We start from the raw sequence: 15,729 nt of genomic DNA on the forward strand, positions 1-15,729 counted from the left end.
TCTCACATTCAAATTATCTGCTAATTAAATGTTCACATACTTTTGTTACTCACACCCATGTGAAAATCTGATGTTTTAGGTCATAGTTATGCAAAAACTAGTAAAATTCCAAAGAGTTCACAACTGTCAAGCTGTATAAATATCTCCCACTGATATAATGAGCAACTGTAAACTTTCAAACAAAAGGACATTGACAAGTTTCCTCATAATTTTTCCATGAAAAGTATTGCATCTTTTCATTTAACCATTGTCTATCATCAGTATTAAGACCTTTAGATCAAATTGTAACATCATTTATTACTTATAAGTATTGCATCTATGGTCCATTTCCAACACTTTAACTACACCTTGGTTTACATAAATCATCTCCTTCATGTTAGGTTAGGTCATGTGTAAAACTCAAAAGACTTAAGTCTACCTTCAACCTTAAACACTACGAAACTATGAAAACACAATCCACTGTCGTCTCTGTGCCCCTAAGAGAGCTGTGTAATCTTGTATGTAGTCAATATGTACACCTATAAACCCTAGTTTTTTGTGGTTTAACGGCTGTTCCTTAACCGTTCTACTTCAGAAATCAAATCCTTTTCAAGTCATCTGCCAAAAGATGAAACTGATGAAGATAAATCTAACTTCAATAGGTTTAACAAGACGCCTTTCAGTTAACGCCAAAGACACATGAGAACCATGTCCTTCAGTGACTCCTCTAAGACAAGTATTGTTGCATCTTGCTCATAACCAAAATAATACTCAAAACTAGAAGGACAGGAGTTGTATGGGGACATAATCAGGTACACAAAGACTTCTTTGGGGCTCTGCTGTCCCTCAATACTTTACTTCTCTGAGAACAACAAAAAAAATCTCTTTTTAAGACTTAGGAAACTTTCACCTGCTTTCCTTTAATTCGACTGGATGTTATTTCAGCACACATTTCTTGTACTTTATATAAATTACAAATATAATTATGTGAATTTAGCAAGGTTTGGGCTAAAATGGCAAAATCCCAGAGAAAGTAGGCCTCCAAAATAATATAAAGGGGTGGACCTAAATCCCCCATTCTGACACTTTCTACACCCTCTGGCATATATTTCTTTCTTCCCGTTTAGATAATGGTCAGAATATTTTTTTGTACACAAAAACTTTAAAGGAGATAAGGTATTGGCTCTAATTTTTAAAGACTACTTTTAGAATAACATACTCTTGGAAGAATAAAAACTAAGACGTAGAGATAGAAGAAAAAAAGAAGAGAGAATTGTACAGTTGGTCGTTCTTCCATAGCTTGAGGCTTTATGGTTGTTTTTGTGTCTGAGAGGATATATGATACACACCATTAATATTCTATTGTTTTTGTATACTTTGCTCTGAATAATATCCTCTGTGATCCCATCAAATCCATATTGGGCCATTCAATTCACCTTCCATAAACCAAGTGAGCTGGAAATGTGTTCTTTATTTCCTTTTGAGGGGCTCTCACGACTTTCTTGCGGTGTTTAGTCTCTGGAGCAAGTTAACCTTATTACAGCTCTTTCATATGTGTTAGATTACTGAAGACTAAATTGCACAACAGTAAATTGTCTTTCTGAAAGAACCCAGTATTTGGATCCCTGGACTAAAAACACAGGAAACCAGGTGATACCATCTACTTAGGCCGCTGTAAATGCCGCATCTTGTTCTAAAATAAAATGCTGTAGCCAACATTATTTTACATTTCTAAATTTCCCCCTGCATCAGATATATACTGAGCTAAGGGCTAGAGGAGTAGCGTGACATTCCCCATCACCAATGCAAAATCAGTTACAAGTAGAGATGAGCAAACCGGAAAAATAAAGTTGGAGTTCATACCGAACAAGGATTTTACTAAAAATCAGTGTTTGAGTTCAGAGTTTGGGTACTTTACTTATGCTGACCAGTGACCACTCAAGCGAGCATTGTGGCAAATTTGGGTTTGTTTCTTATAAGACCCATATAGATGGATGACTGGTCACGAGATGTACCCGGAATGCACCATTTGCAGCTATGATCTTAAAATCCAAACACAAACTAAAATTCCTAAAAATAAGTTTAAAATATTAATAAAAACTAGTTACTCTGGTCTGCTTCCCACACTGAAAAATACATAGGGCTTAGCAAAAAATTAATTCCCAGTTGTCCAGTTAAACAGGTCATCGAAAAACTAAGAAAAAAATGATGAAAAAAGTCTCACCCGTAGCCCAATTTAAGTGCTTTAATGTGCTAATACAAAATTAAAAACATATAAGGAAAAAAATTCCGACACCTAATGCGTTTCAGTGGGAGACCACCTAGCCTATGAGTAAGGTGGTCTCCCACTGAAAGGCGTTAGGCGCCAGGATTTATTTCCCTATGTTTTTAATGTTATATTAGCACTGAAATCGGACTACGGGTGAGACTTTTTTCTTCGTCTCTTCATTTTTGGATGTCTATCCGGTGTTGCCAGCCATCCAGTCTCACCTGGGGATTGGAGCCAAGCCCCCCACCTTTTTTTTTCTTTTTTTCATAAACAGGTCATCCCAATTCCCCCCACATCTCGATTCTAGACCTCTAGGAACTTGCAGTCCTACAATTATGTGTATGGGAAACTTACAGTTAACTTACGATTATATTGTGGTATTAAGTATATCTTAAGTGTTTATATTTCTACCTTTATTGATGGCGTATACAGTATATACACAATTTCCTTATGCCTAATAATGAAATACTACAGGGAATCTAGTTGTCATATTTAGATCATTCATAAATTAATAACATGTCTAAGTACACTGAAGTTTCTGTGCAAGTGAAAGAAATTCTTCGTAGTGAATGTATCAATAAGACCTACACTCACTGGCACTTGGCCAGTCAAAATGAAAAGCTGACTTTGCTGAGAGATCTTATCCAAGAAATTGGACTAAAGTCAAAACACTATTTAATGTGCTTATTTTTATTAATAGAACAAGAAATACTGTATAATATTTAAATTATTTACTTTATCTTACGAAAATACAATATACAGAATTTACTGGACTAATGATATACTGTATATGGAATCTATAAAAAAAAAAAAAATTCAGTACTAACTTTATATTGGTATCAGATGATTTTTTGTAACTAACAATAACAATGACATCACCGCGTGACTCCCGAGGTGACTGCGAGGGAGCCACTACCAAAATACTGCCATCGCCATGATGTACAAGTTTGTCATAGTGCCTTAACTAAAATAGATCCATGACATACCTGTACATCATAGTACATTGAAGGGTTAAAGGGAGTCTTGTCAGGTTCAAACCAATTACAGGCACCCTTGTACATCCAGTGTACCCTTGCTGGGGCCAAATATTTAACTGAACTATCCCACCTAGTTGTTTTCCATATATCTTTTGCTCTTCTATGAAACTATGAAGCCACAGATGTCAATCAAAGAAGATAGGCAGTGGAAATAGAGTTAAGCCAAGAAGGTGGGAAGGTGCACTGAGATGTTTGGCCACACCAAGGGTGCAACAAGCTTCTTTACTTGGTTTCAGCAGTCATTTTGTGCTGACAGACTCCCTTTAAAAAAGGACAATAAAATATTCAACAATGCCTTTGTTCATTATAATGATAACTTGCGAATCAGCTGATCATAGAGACCATTCCAATCTGATGCAATTTTTAAAGGCGCACAAAAGCCATTGTTCAATTCTCCTGTTGCTCTACTGTAGAGGAAGATTAACTATTACATTGAAATCAATTGGCTGCTCATGTAATGAAGGGACATACCAAGCTCTTCAAAGTAAAAGATACTCATCGTTTGTTTTCTGATCAATAGATGAAGATTGTATACTCCAACTGCCCAATCCTTGACTTCTGCTGACTGGAAAGGGATGAAGACAATCTCCATACACAGTTCGGCTGATAAACATCTAACGTCTATGGCCAGCATTAGGCTGTTTCAGATCAGTCACATATATTTTAGTATGTGCCTAGACATTATCAGACTTTCCAGAATTCATTTATCATGGTTTAGGTTCCTTCTTATACACTGTGTGCAGAATTATTAGGCAAATGAGTATTTTGATCACATGATAATTTTTATACATGTCCTACTCCAAGCTGTATAGGCTTCAGAGCCAACTACCAATTAAGTAAATCAGGTGATGTGCATCTCTGTAATGAGGAGGGGTGTTTTGTAATGACATCAACACCCTATATAAGGTGTGCTTAATTATTAGGAAAATTCCTTTCCTTTGGCAAAATGGATCAGAAGAGAGATTTGACGGGCTCTGAAAAGTCCAAAATTGTGAGATGTCTTGCAGAGGGATGCAGCAGTCTTGAAATTGCCAAACTTTTGAAGCGTGATCACCAAACAATCAAGCGTTTCATGGCAAATAGCCAACAGGGTCGCAAGAAGCGTGTTGGGCAAAAAAGGCGCAAAATAACTGCCCATGAATTGAGGAAAATCAACCATGAAGCTGCCAAGATGCCATTTGCCACCAGTTTGGACATATTTCAGAGCTGCAACGTTAATGGAGTATCAAAAAGCACAAGGTGTGCCATACTCAGGGACATGGCCAAGGTAAGGAAGGCTGAAAAACAACCACTTTTGAACAAGAAACATAAGATAAAATGTCAAGACTGGGCCAAGAAATATCTTAAGACAAATTTTTCAAAGGTTTTATGGACTGATGAAATGAGAGTGACTCTTGATGGGCCAGATGAATGGGTCAGAGGCTGGATCAGGAAAGGGCAGAGCGCTCCACTCCGACTCAGACGCCAGCAAGGTGGAGGTGGGGTACTGGTATGGGCTGGTATCATCAAAGATGAACTTGTGGGACCTTTTCGGGTTGAGGATGGAGTGAAGCTCAACTCCCAGACCTACTGCCAGTTTCTGGAAGACAACTTTTTCAAACAGTGGTACAGGAAGAAGTCGGTATCGTTCAAGAAAAACATGATTTTCATGCAGGATAATGCTTATCACATGCATCCAACTACTCTACAGTGTGGCTGGCCAGTAAAGGTCTAAAAGCTAAAAAATTAATGACATGGCCCCCTTGTTCACCTGATCTGAACCCCATAGAGAACCTGTGGTCCCTCATAAAATGTGAGATCTACAGGAAGGGAAAACAGTATACCTCTCGGAACAGTGTCTGGGAGGCTGTGGTGGCTGCTGCATGCAATGTTGATCGAAAAACAGATCAAGCAACTGACAGAATCTATGGATGCTAGGCTATTGCGTGTCCTCATAAAGAAAGGTGGCTATATTGATCACTAATTTTTTGGAGTTTTGTTTTTGCATGTCAGAAATGTTTATCTCTATATTTTGTGCAGTTATATTGGTTTACCTGGTGAAAATAAACAAGTGAGATGGGAATATATTTGGTTTTTATTAAGTTGCCTAATAATTCTGCACAATAAAGCCGGCTTTACACACAACGACATCGCTAACGAGATGTCGTTGGGGTCACAGAATTCGTGACGCACATCTGGCCTCGTTAGCGACGCCGTTGCGTTTGAAACGCACAAACGACCATTAAACTATCAAAATTACTCACCTAATCGTTGATCGTTGACCGGTCGTTCTAATCCTGATTATTGTTGCTGTTGCAGGACGCAGATTGTTCGTCGTCCCTGCGGCAGCACACATAGCTATGTGTGACACCGCAGGAACGAGTAACATCACCATCCCTGCGGCCGCCGGCAATGAGGAAGGAAGGAGGTGGGCAGGATGTTCGGCCAGCTCATCTCCGCCCCTCCGCTTCTATTGGGCGACCGCTTAGTGACGCTGCTGTGACGCCTAATGAACCTCCCCCTTAGAAAGGAGGCGGTTCGCCGGCCACAGCAACGTCGCTAGGCAGGTAAGTCCATGTGAAGGGTTCGAGCGATGTTGTGCGCCACGGGCAGCGATTTGCCCGTGATGCACAACCGACGGGAGCGGGTGCTTTCACGAGTTACATCGCTAGCGATGTCGTTGTGTGTAAAGCCCGCTTAATAGTTACCTGCACAAACAGATATCCTCCTAAGATAGCCAAATCTATAAAAACCCACTCCAACTTCCAAAAATATTTAGCTTTGATAGTTATAAGTCTTTTGGGTTGATTGAGAACATAGTTGTTGATCAATAATGAAAAAAATCCTCTAAAATACAACTTGCCTAACAATTCTGCACACAGTGTAGTTGTTCATCTCTTGTGTGATTCTTCTTGAGAAAATATCATATACAAGTTGAGTATGTTTAGATATTTTATAATGTGTTCTATAGGTTTATAGAGAATCTGTCAGTAGAATAAGCCAACCTAAGCTGTTTATATGGACATGTAGGTAATAGAAAGTTGAATAAAATAATACTGTGATATCTGCGATCTGATACGGTATCTTATTCTAGAGAAATCCATGTTTTTCTTAATATGTAAATGAGCTATTAAGATCTATGGGTTGGACACTGATCTTCCTGAGAATCTGCCTTTAGAACTAATGAAAGGAGGAGGAGGCATTACCAGTGTGAGACATGTAGATTAGGAGATCAGACTCAGACTTTCAGTCATTACATGTCTTACACTGATAATGGCCCCTGTCATTTAAAATAAGCTCTGAAGGCAAGTTCATAAAGAGATCTGTGTCCTGCCCATAGATCATAACAGCTCATTTACATATTAAGAAAAAGGTGGATTTTTCTGAAATAAGACATCGCATCACAGATATTAAGGTGTTATTTTATTCAACATCCTATGACCTGCATGCCCATGAAAACAGCTTAAGAGGGTGGATCCTACTGACAGATGCTCTTTAAATATTGATGAACATATGCAGTCTTAAAGACCCGCTCATATCTTCCCCTCACTAAAGAAAGGAGAGATTCTTGACCAGAAAACATAATCTGAACTAAAAATAAATGTATCTGTCTCTTTTAACTACTACAAATGGTCTAATAACACATTTCACATTTTGTGTTATTTCTTGCAGCCCCTATTGTCATTTTCTGATCTCCAAACTGCAAGATGAAGCTGCTGTATTTATCAACACTATTCCTCGTCCTCTGGACACAACTTGAGGCAAGGCCAAAAGTTGAAGGTAAGAAGGTTTCTAGAAGAGGTTAAGAAGTAATCATCATTCTTCTGAATTTAATTTATCATTTTTATGTATAGAAAAGTCTTCTAAAGGCAAAATGTAGAGTTTGGACATCCATTCTTAGTAGTTGTCAAGTAGGACCAAATACTGCATATCATGAGACCAAACATTGCATATCGTTACCAAGCCAAATAAAGCCCAAACTAGATCCCATGGTGTTACTAGTTCAACTTACAGTTTTGGTGCAGCTTTTCCATCCACTTATAAGAATCATCTGAATGGAAAAATAAGACACATTTTTGCCATACGGTTCATAATACTAGTTTAGACACTGCCATGAGTGCAATATAGCATTGATTTATGCTGCCCCTATTGTCACCTTATCTAAACAAATAAATTACAGTGCAGTTTCCAATTCATAAAGTTAGGACTATATTCCAGAGACTGCTATCAAGACAAAAGGTATTTTTCTATTATGCTTCTGCCCTAGGACCATGGCATAAGTCTAAGGGGTACTTTACACGTTGCGACATCGCTAGCATTGGCTAGAGATGGCCAGCGTGATAGCACCCGCCCCCGTCGCACATGCGATATCTTGTGATTGCTGCCGTAGCGAACATTATCGCTACGGCAGTATCACACGCACATACCTGGTCAGCGACGTTGCTGTGACTGCCAAACAATCCCTTCTTCAAGGGGGAGGTGTGTTAGCGTCACCGCGACGTCACTAAGCAGCCGGCCAATAGCAGCGGAGGGGCGGAGATGAGCAGGACGTAACATCCTACCCACCTTCTTCCTTCCGCATTGACGGTGGACGCAGGTAAGGAGATGTTTGTCGTTCCAGCGGCTTCACACACAGCGATGTGTGACGCCGCTGGAGCGACAAGCAACATCATACCTGCAGCTGGAGCGACATTATGAAAACGACGTGACACAGATCAGCGATTTTTGACTGTTTTGCACTCGTTCATCGTCGCTCCTAGGCTTTACACATTGCGATGTCACTACCGCCGCCGGATGTGGGTCACAACAACCGTGACCCCTGACGATATTTCGGTAGCGATGTCGCAACGTATAAAGTACCCATAAGTGTCACCATAAATGCCCTGTGCAAAGAGGTGGACTTGGGATTTGGTAGATAGATATTAAAAAGTTTTTAAGCTTTTTGGAACTATTGTAATCTAAAATCTTTAAATGTGTTTTCCAGTCTCCACATGATTTTTTTGAAGTTATTTTATTTGTCCGCAGATTGAAGAATCCTTATAGTCTTCAATTTGCACACTGATAGGATTCAGCTTTTTTGCCTGCCCGAATGGGCATTACAGGAATGCTCTTAAGTGATTTGCATACTGACGTAACCAATTTTCCTGCTTCTCTCGATGCTCTATTGAGAGAAAAGGATGAGAAGTTAAGGCCCCGTCACACTAAGCAACATCGCTAGCAACATCGCTGCTAACGAACAACTTTTGTGACGTTGCTAGCGATGTTGCTGTGTGTGACATCCAGCAACAACCTGGCCCCTGCTGTGAGATCGTTGGTTGTTGCTGAATGACCTGGGCCATTTTTTAGTTGTTGCTGTCCCGCTATGAAGCACAGATCGCTGTGTGTGACAGCGAGACAGCAACAACTAAATGTGCAGGCAGCAGGAGCCGGCTTCTGCGGAGGCTGGTAACCATAGTAAACATCGGGTAACCAAGAAGCCCTGTCCTTGGTTACCCGATATTTACCTTCGTTACCAGCCTCCGCCGCTCTCACTGTCAGTGCCGGCTCCTGCTCTGTGCACATGTAGCTGCAGGACACATCGGGTTAATTAACCCGATGTGTGCTGTAGCTAGGAGAGCAGGGAGCCAGCGCTAAGCATTGTGCGCTGCTCCCTGCTCTGTGCACATTTAGCTGCAGTACACATCGGGTAATTAACCCGATGTGTGCTGTAACTAGGAGAGCAGGGAGCCAGCGCTCAGTGTGCGCTGCTCCCTGTTCTCTGCACGTGTAGCTCCGTGCGCTGGTAACCAAGGTAAATATCGGGTTGGTTACCCGATATTTACCTTAGTTACCAAGCGCAGCATCTTCCACGCGGCGCTGGGGGCTAGTCACTGGTTGCTGGTGAGCTCACCAGCAACTCCTGTAGCGACGCTCCAGCGATCCCTGCCAGGTCAGGTTGCTGGTGGGATCGCTAGAGCATCGCAGTGTGACATCTCACCAGCAACCTCCTAGCAACTTACCAGCGATCCCTATCGTTGTTGGGATCGCTGGTAAGTTGCTTAGTGTGACTGGACCTTTAGTCAACACGTTACTGTAAGTCATCAAACTGCTCGAGCTGGGAAAAAAGCTAAATCCTCATGGTGTGCAAATTGGATAATGACAAGATTTTTATCATCTGCAGTCACAGACCTAAAATGCATGAGATTTCCTAAGGAAGAAGGACAAGATACAGGAAAAGCTGATCTAGCTTTGGTCTTCTCAAAGAAGTGGAGGTTTCACTGAACTACTATATTATTGTATATGTAAAGTAATGCCACCCCAAAATTTTGTTAAAGATTTAGAAAATTAGTATCAAAGAAGGTTGTATTACGTTTTTAATGGATGCATTGCAAGACAAAACTGTAGACAATTGCAAAACTTCCCATAAGAATGATTATTTTTTCTTAAAGTTACTAGAAGCTGTTCATTTTTGTAACGTGCCAATTTTGCAGCTATGGTTGTGTTTCCTTCTACAATATGACTCAGATATGTTCAAATAAAGAGGTCATTATGTGGCATGAAATGAATTCCTGTTGATCCAGCATAGACGTGGTCTCAGCAGCGCAGAGGAGCCTGCAGGCAGCAGATAGATCTATCAAGCCTCAGGAGATGCCATTCACTATACTGTGTGAGACACTGCACGGAAAGGTCTGCAGCCTCCACCAGCTTATTTATAGAGGAGGCTTTTGTTAATATTATCCACACTTCAGCTAAAAGCAAACATTGGATCAGGCCAAGTTTATGTCAATAAAACTCATTGGACTTCCTTCCCCAATGTGGTTACATTTTGATGTCTGAGCTAAGCTAAGTTATCCAGAACTGTTCCACGAGGCAGAAAAAATGTGAATATTGTCAAAATAGTGAGACTATTTCAATCAATAGCCCATTGAAGAGGACTGTCTCCAATACATGATAGGAGCATTGTACTGAATAGTGGCTAGACATATGTGAGTTGTCTAGAAATTTAATGCGTATGTAGAATATTCTCATGGGGATTTATTTCAAATTTATATGTACACAATGTAAAAAAATAGAGAATTTCAGTTTCTTTACATAAAGAGAATAATTTTGTCATAATCGGAAAGCTCTTGCTAGATGAGATAACCTTTCCAGCACTACTGCACCCACGATCCAGAGAGGGAGAAAGAATAATGTCTATGTAAATACCAGACGGGTGAAACCATCTTAACTGTTGCCTATCGGTCAAGTTTTTATCAATGTGTCACCCCAATAAATAATATTAGTCTTCTCTTCTTTGTTCCAGATCAACCATGTAAAACTGGTCCTATGGATCTGGTCTTCATTATTGACAGCTCAAGAAGTGTTCGACCATTTGAGTTTGAAAACATGAGAAAGTTTATGATTGACATGGTCAATTCACTCGAGATTGGACCTACACACACAAGGGTCGGTGTGGTGCAATACTCTAGCCAAGTGCAAAATGTGTATTCTCTCAAGTCATACTTTACAAAGGCTGAGATGCACAAGGCCATCAATGATATTATCCCTCTAGCACAAGGGACCATGACAGGTCTGGCAATACAGTACGCAATGAATGTTGCATTTACTGTTGAAGAAGGAGCTCGACCACTGTCTAAAAGGATTCCCAGGGTCGCTGTTATTGTGACCGATGGTAGACCTCAGGATCGTGTTACAGAAGTGGCTGCGCAAGCCCGCGAAGCTCAAATTGAGATCTATGCTGTTGGTGTACAGAGAGCAGATGTTAACTCTCTTCGTGCAATGGCATCACCTCCAATTGATGATCACGTGTTTTATGTAGAGTCATTTGACCTAATTCAGCACTTTGCAGTCCAGTTCCAAGATAAGCTATGTGGTGAGTAACATTATTTTCTAATATTGACAGTGCATGGTTCTCCTAGAGTACTTAATGTTGTTGAGATGCTGTTATAACATAATCTGTGTAAAACCAATTGTTCAGTCTTGATCTCAAATATGTTATTGCAAGGCAGTACCTATAGGGGCTGCCTACCCAGTGTTTACTTCCTCAGATCTTGCTTCTCGTCTGCTTTTTAGGACAGAGCTGTGAACTGTGATTACAACTTAGCTACAGTTCCTACGAGGAGTCAGGGGTAGTCTGAGACACATCTCCTGCTTTATTATTGGTTCAGGCTGATGCCCATTATTACTTATTATTACCTAGGACTGTATCAATAAGTGCTCTGTTTTGGCTCTGTTGAGGGTCTGTATCTGTGTCTTTTTGTATTTTCTCTATTTTTGTTGGGATTTGTTTTGTTTTCTTAAATTAAAGGTTTTTTTATTAGAACTTTTGTCAACAAAAATCAAAATCATATCATAGCTGAAATAAAACATCAATCATGAATTCTCAACATCCCCTTACATCTTGAAAATATAAGTATTATGGAATTAAAAACACTTTGAAATGACACACCATCAAATAGCAGATCAAGAGTAGAACTTCAACATTCAGTCTTTATTTCATGTTCTAAGCATCATATCTAAATTCTATTCCTTATTTGAGATCCCACTAATCCTAATTTGTGTGCTCCAAGCCTAGAAATGTCCTAAATTCTATTAGCATTATATCATATCAATCCTATCCTAAATCTAGCCAACTGCCTTGATGCTAGCGCAGATTCATTTATCCATACTGACCAAATCTGATCAAACTTATTAATAGTCCCTCTTTTCCTATAGATACTTTTCTCCAAGTTAATGAACCAAATACTGCAGTAGAGTGGCTCAGGCGTGTTACAGGACAGAGGGTTGATGATAACTGCGGGCATGGGGGTATCACCGCGGTGGACACCATTGATCAGCCAGCTCTCTGCGGACTCCAATGATGTGCCAGCGTTTGACGCAATGGACTTCAAGAAAATGACTGCAGAGGCCAATCTGCATACGTGCCGCCACCACGGCCATTTTCTTGAAGTCCATCACGTCAACCACCGGCAGATCAATGCCGCTCGCCACCACCGCCATACCCCCGAGCCCGTAGTATCACTGCACCTCCTGAGCTGTGACACTCCCTCCTCCAAGCTCGCAGCATCGCCGACCATCCGTCCACTGACCCTCCTGATCCGCGACACCCCCTCCTCCAAGCCCGTGGCATCACTGACCATGCCTCCTGTGACCCCCCAGAGCCGCTCCACCACCGTCCTCCCCCCCCCCCCGGTAAGCTATCATAAAATGCACTAGGATTCTAAGATGGACCCCCATTTTAACATTACATTTTTTCCCCTATTTTCCTCCTCTAAATTTGGGGTGCGCCTTATAATCCAGTGAGTCTTATAAAAGGAAAAATATGGTATATTCCTTTCTAGTCAGGCTCTTCACATCTAATTAATGTTGTGCTATCAGTTTCTGCGCTAAGTATAACATTCGGGCAATGGCTAATTTATCCATCTTGTTAACTTGAAGATCCTCTACACACCCCAATACACAGACCAAAGGAGTTTTTTCAATTTCCACCCCAAACACTCTATTAATCAGGTCTACTACTTTACTCCAGTGTCTTTCCAGTTCTGAGCAGGACCACATCATATGCAGTAGATATGCACCTTCCAGTCCACACCTAGGGCACTTCGCGTCCCCTCTTGCCCCTCTCTTATACAAAAATTCTGCTATCCTGTACATGTTATGAATGAGGTATAATTGGGAAAGTCTCTCTGCCTGGATAAGATGCCTCACTGATGCTCTCAATTTCCCCTGCAGATTTACCTCCTTTGATTGCTGTATATAAACACAGGTCTATTACAGGCCTACAAGAAAGAGCGAACCTTAATGAGAAAGAACCTAGAGCGTTGCTTTAACATCCAGAATTGACATACATATCCTACTCCTATATGAAATATACTGATTCCCCCTGTAATTAATGTATTTAAAATCAGTAGGTTGGTATGGCAAATACCAAAATTCTTTAAATTCAGGTTTAATGTTGGCTTTTGCCAGATACAGTATCTTAAAAGTATCCTTCTTAGCCCACTTAAAACTTACATAAGCACCTGATGTTATGTAATATAGAATTCAAGTGCTGTGTTATTAATGTATATGTCTCTGAACACAAGAAATCCATTAAAACATTCATAGCTTATTCATTTCGCGTTCATAACTTCTTTTCTTTTCAGGTGTGGACATGTGCACTGAAATGGACCACGGATGTCAGCATACCTGTGTGAGCGTCCCCAGCTCCTACTATTGTGAATGTAAACCCGGCTACAAACTTAATGCAGATGGAAAGACATGTTCTAGTAAGAGCATTCACCAATAACCCCCTTATTATTATTTTATTATTTACTGCAGCCATACTAGGGCTATCATCTGGGCAATTGTGCAAAATTTTGATACTCTACTCCCCAGTTTTAGTGCCATTTCCAATCATTCTCCTATGTTTCAGTATTAAAGCTTTTGCTTTGCACACTGCACTGAACTTTTTTCTCTAGAGGAAAATGTTATGATCTGATAGTTATGTACTTGTGTAACCCCCATATTGTGGCTAAAATCCTTAGATCTACCCTAAACTTTGCAGACAGACCTTTCTGCAATCTTTTTGACAGTGTGTATATGAGATATGGACATAAAGTTCCACATCGGTGAATATTTGTGACCATGCAATCAATACGATCCGCTGATTATTCTGTTACAATAGTATATATGTACAAAAAATGACATAAAATATAATAAAAACCTTGTTTTCCAGTAATAGATCTGTGTGCCCAAGGAAATCATGGCTGTGAGCAGCTCTGCGTTAGCTCTCCTGGATCTTATTCCTGCGCCTGTAGAGCAGGTTACAAGTTGAATAACGATAAGAAGACTTGCTCAGGTTAGTACTAAGACCTAATTGTCACCTCAGGGACTTATGGTTTCTTCTAAAGTACGATTGGGTTTTATGAAAAATGGAACCCTGGACATCAAGAAAAGTTGTGCCCTCTACATGTCATCGTTAGATATTTTTTTCTTCCTATTGCTTATTATAGCGTATATTCTAAAACATTTTTATAATACTATGCGGAATGCATATTACTCCTATTTTATGATATTTTTTCTCCTAAATTCTGCTTGTATAATATCCATGTATAGTATCCAGATGCTGCTTCCATATACAGTGCCTTGCGAAAGTATTCGGCTCCTTTGAATTTTTCAACCTTTTCCCACATTTCAGGCTTCAAACATAAAGATAAAAATTTTAATGTTATGGTAAAGAATCAACAAGTGGGACAAAATTGTGAAGGCGAACAATATTTATTGCTTATTTTAAATTTTTTAAAAAAATAAATAACTGAAAAGTGGGGCGTGCAATATTATTCGGCCCCTTTAAGTTAATACTTTGTAGCGCCACCTTTTGCTGCTATTACAGCTGCAAGTCGCTTGGGGTATGTGTCTATCAGTTTTACACATCGAGAGACTGAAATTCTTGCCTGTTCTTCCTTTGCAAACAGCTGGAGCTGAGTGAGATTGGATGGAGAGCGTTTGTGAACAGCAGTTTTCAGCTCTTTCCACAGATTCTCGATTGAATTCAGGTCTGGACTTTGACTTGGCCATTCTAACACCTGGATACGTTTTTTTGTGAAACATTCCATTGTAGATTTTGCATTATCTTTGGGATCATTGTCTTGTTGGAAGACAAATCTGCATCCCAGTCTCAGGTCTTTTGCAGATTCTAACAGGTTTTCTTCCAGAATGGTCCTGTATTTGGCTCCATCCATCTTCCCATCAATTTTAATCATCTTCCCTGTCCCTGCTGAAGCAAAGCAGGCCCAAACCATGATGCTGCCACCACCATGTTTGACAGTGGGGATGTTGTGTTCAGGGTGATGAGCTGTGTTGCTTTACGCCAAACATATCATTTGGCATTGTGCCCACAAAGTTCTATTTTTTTGCACCTTCTTACACATGTTTGGTGTGTCTCCCAGGTGGCTTGTGGCAAACTTTAATCACCACGTTTTATGGATATCTTTGAGAAATGGCTTTCTCCTTGCCACTCTTCCATAAAATCCAGATTTGTGCAGTGTACGACTGATTGTTGTCCTATGGACAGACTCTCTCACCTCAGCTGTAGATCTCTGCAGTTCATCCAGAGTGATCATGGGCCTCTTGGCTGCATGTCTGATCCGTCTTCTCCTTGTTTGAGATGAAAGTTTGGATGGACGGTCAGGACTTGGTAGATTTGCAGTAGTATGATACTCCTTCCATTTCAATATGATCACTTGCACAGTGCTCCTTGGGATGTTTAAAGTTTTGGAAATCTTTTTGTAACCAAATACAGCTTTAAACGTCTCCACAACAGTATTACGGACCTGCCTGTTGTGTTCCTTGATCTTCATGATGCTCTATGTGCTTTAAACAGAACACTGAGACTATCACAGAGCAGGTGCATTTATACGGAGACCAGATTACACAAAGATGGCTTATATTTATTATCATCAGTCATTTAGGACAACATTGGATCATTCAGAGATCCTCAATGAA

The 15,729-nt window shown here is 40.2% G+C and overlaps 1 protein-coding gene across 2 annotated transcripts in view; it reads left to right on the top strand.

The window, feature by feature from the left end:
• The window catches only part of MATN4 (matrilin 4), an 81,079-nt gene that overhangs the window by 48,467 nt on the left and 16,883 nt on the right, over positions 1-15,729 (top strand). For both annotated transcript variants that reach the window (XM_075347637.1, XM_075347638.1), the window contains exons 2-5: positions 6,937-7,044; positions 10,547-11,116; positions 13,389-13,511; positions 13,961-14,083. In XM_075347637.1, the coding sequence (XP_075203752.1) occupies positions 6,972-7,044; positions 10,547-11,116; positions 13,389-13,511; positions 13,961-14,083 (889 nt within the window). In that variant the 5' untranslated portion in view covers positions 6,937-6,971. The remainder of the gene's footprint in view (positions 1-6,936; positions 7,045-10,546; positions 11,117-13,388; positions 13,512-13,960; positions 14,084-15,729) is intronic.

Source organism: Anomaloglossus baeobatrachus, chromosome 5 (assembly GCF_048569485.1).
Source record: "Anomaloglossus baeobatrachus isolate aAnoBae1 chromosome 5, aAnoBae1.hap1, whole genome shotgun sequence".
NCBI classification, from domain to species: Eukaryota; Metazoa; Chordata; class Amphibia; order Anura; family Aromobatidae; genus Anomaloglossus; species Anomaloglossus baeobatrachus.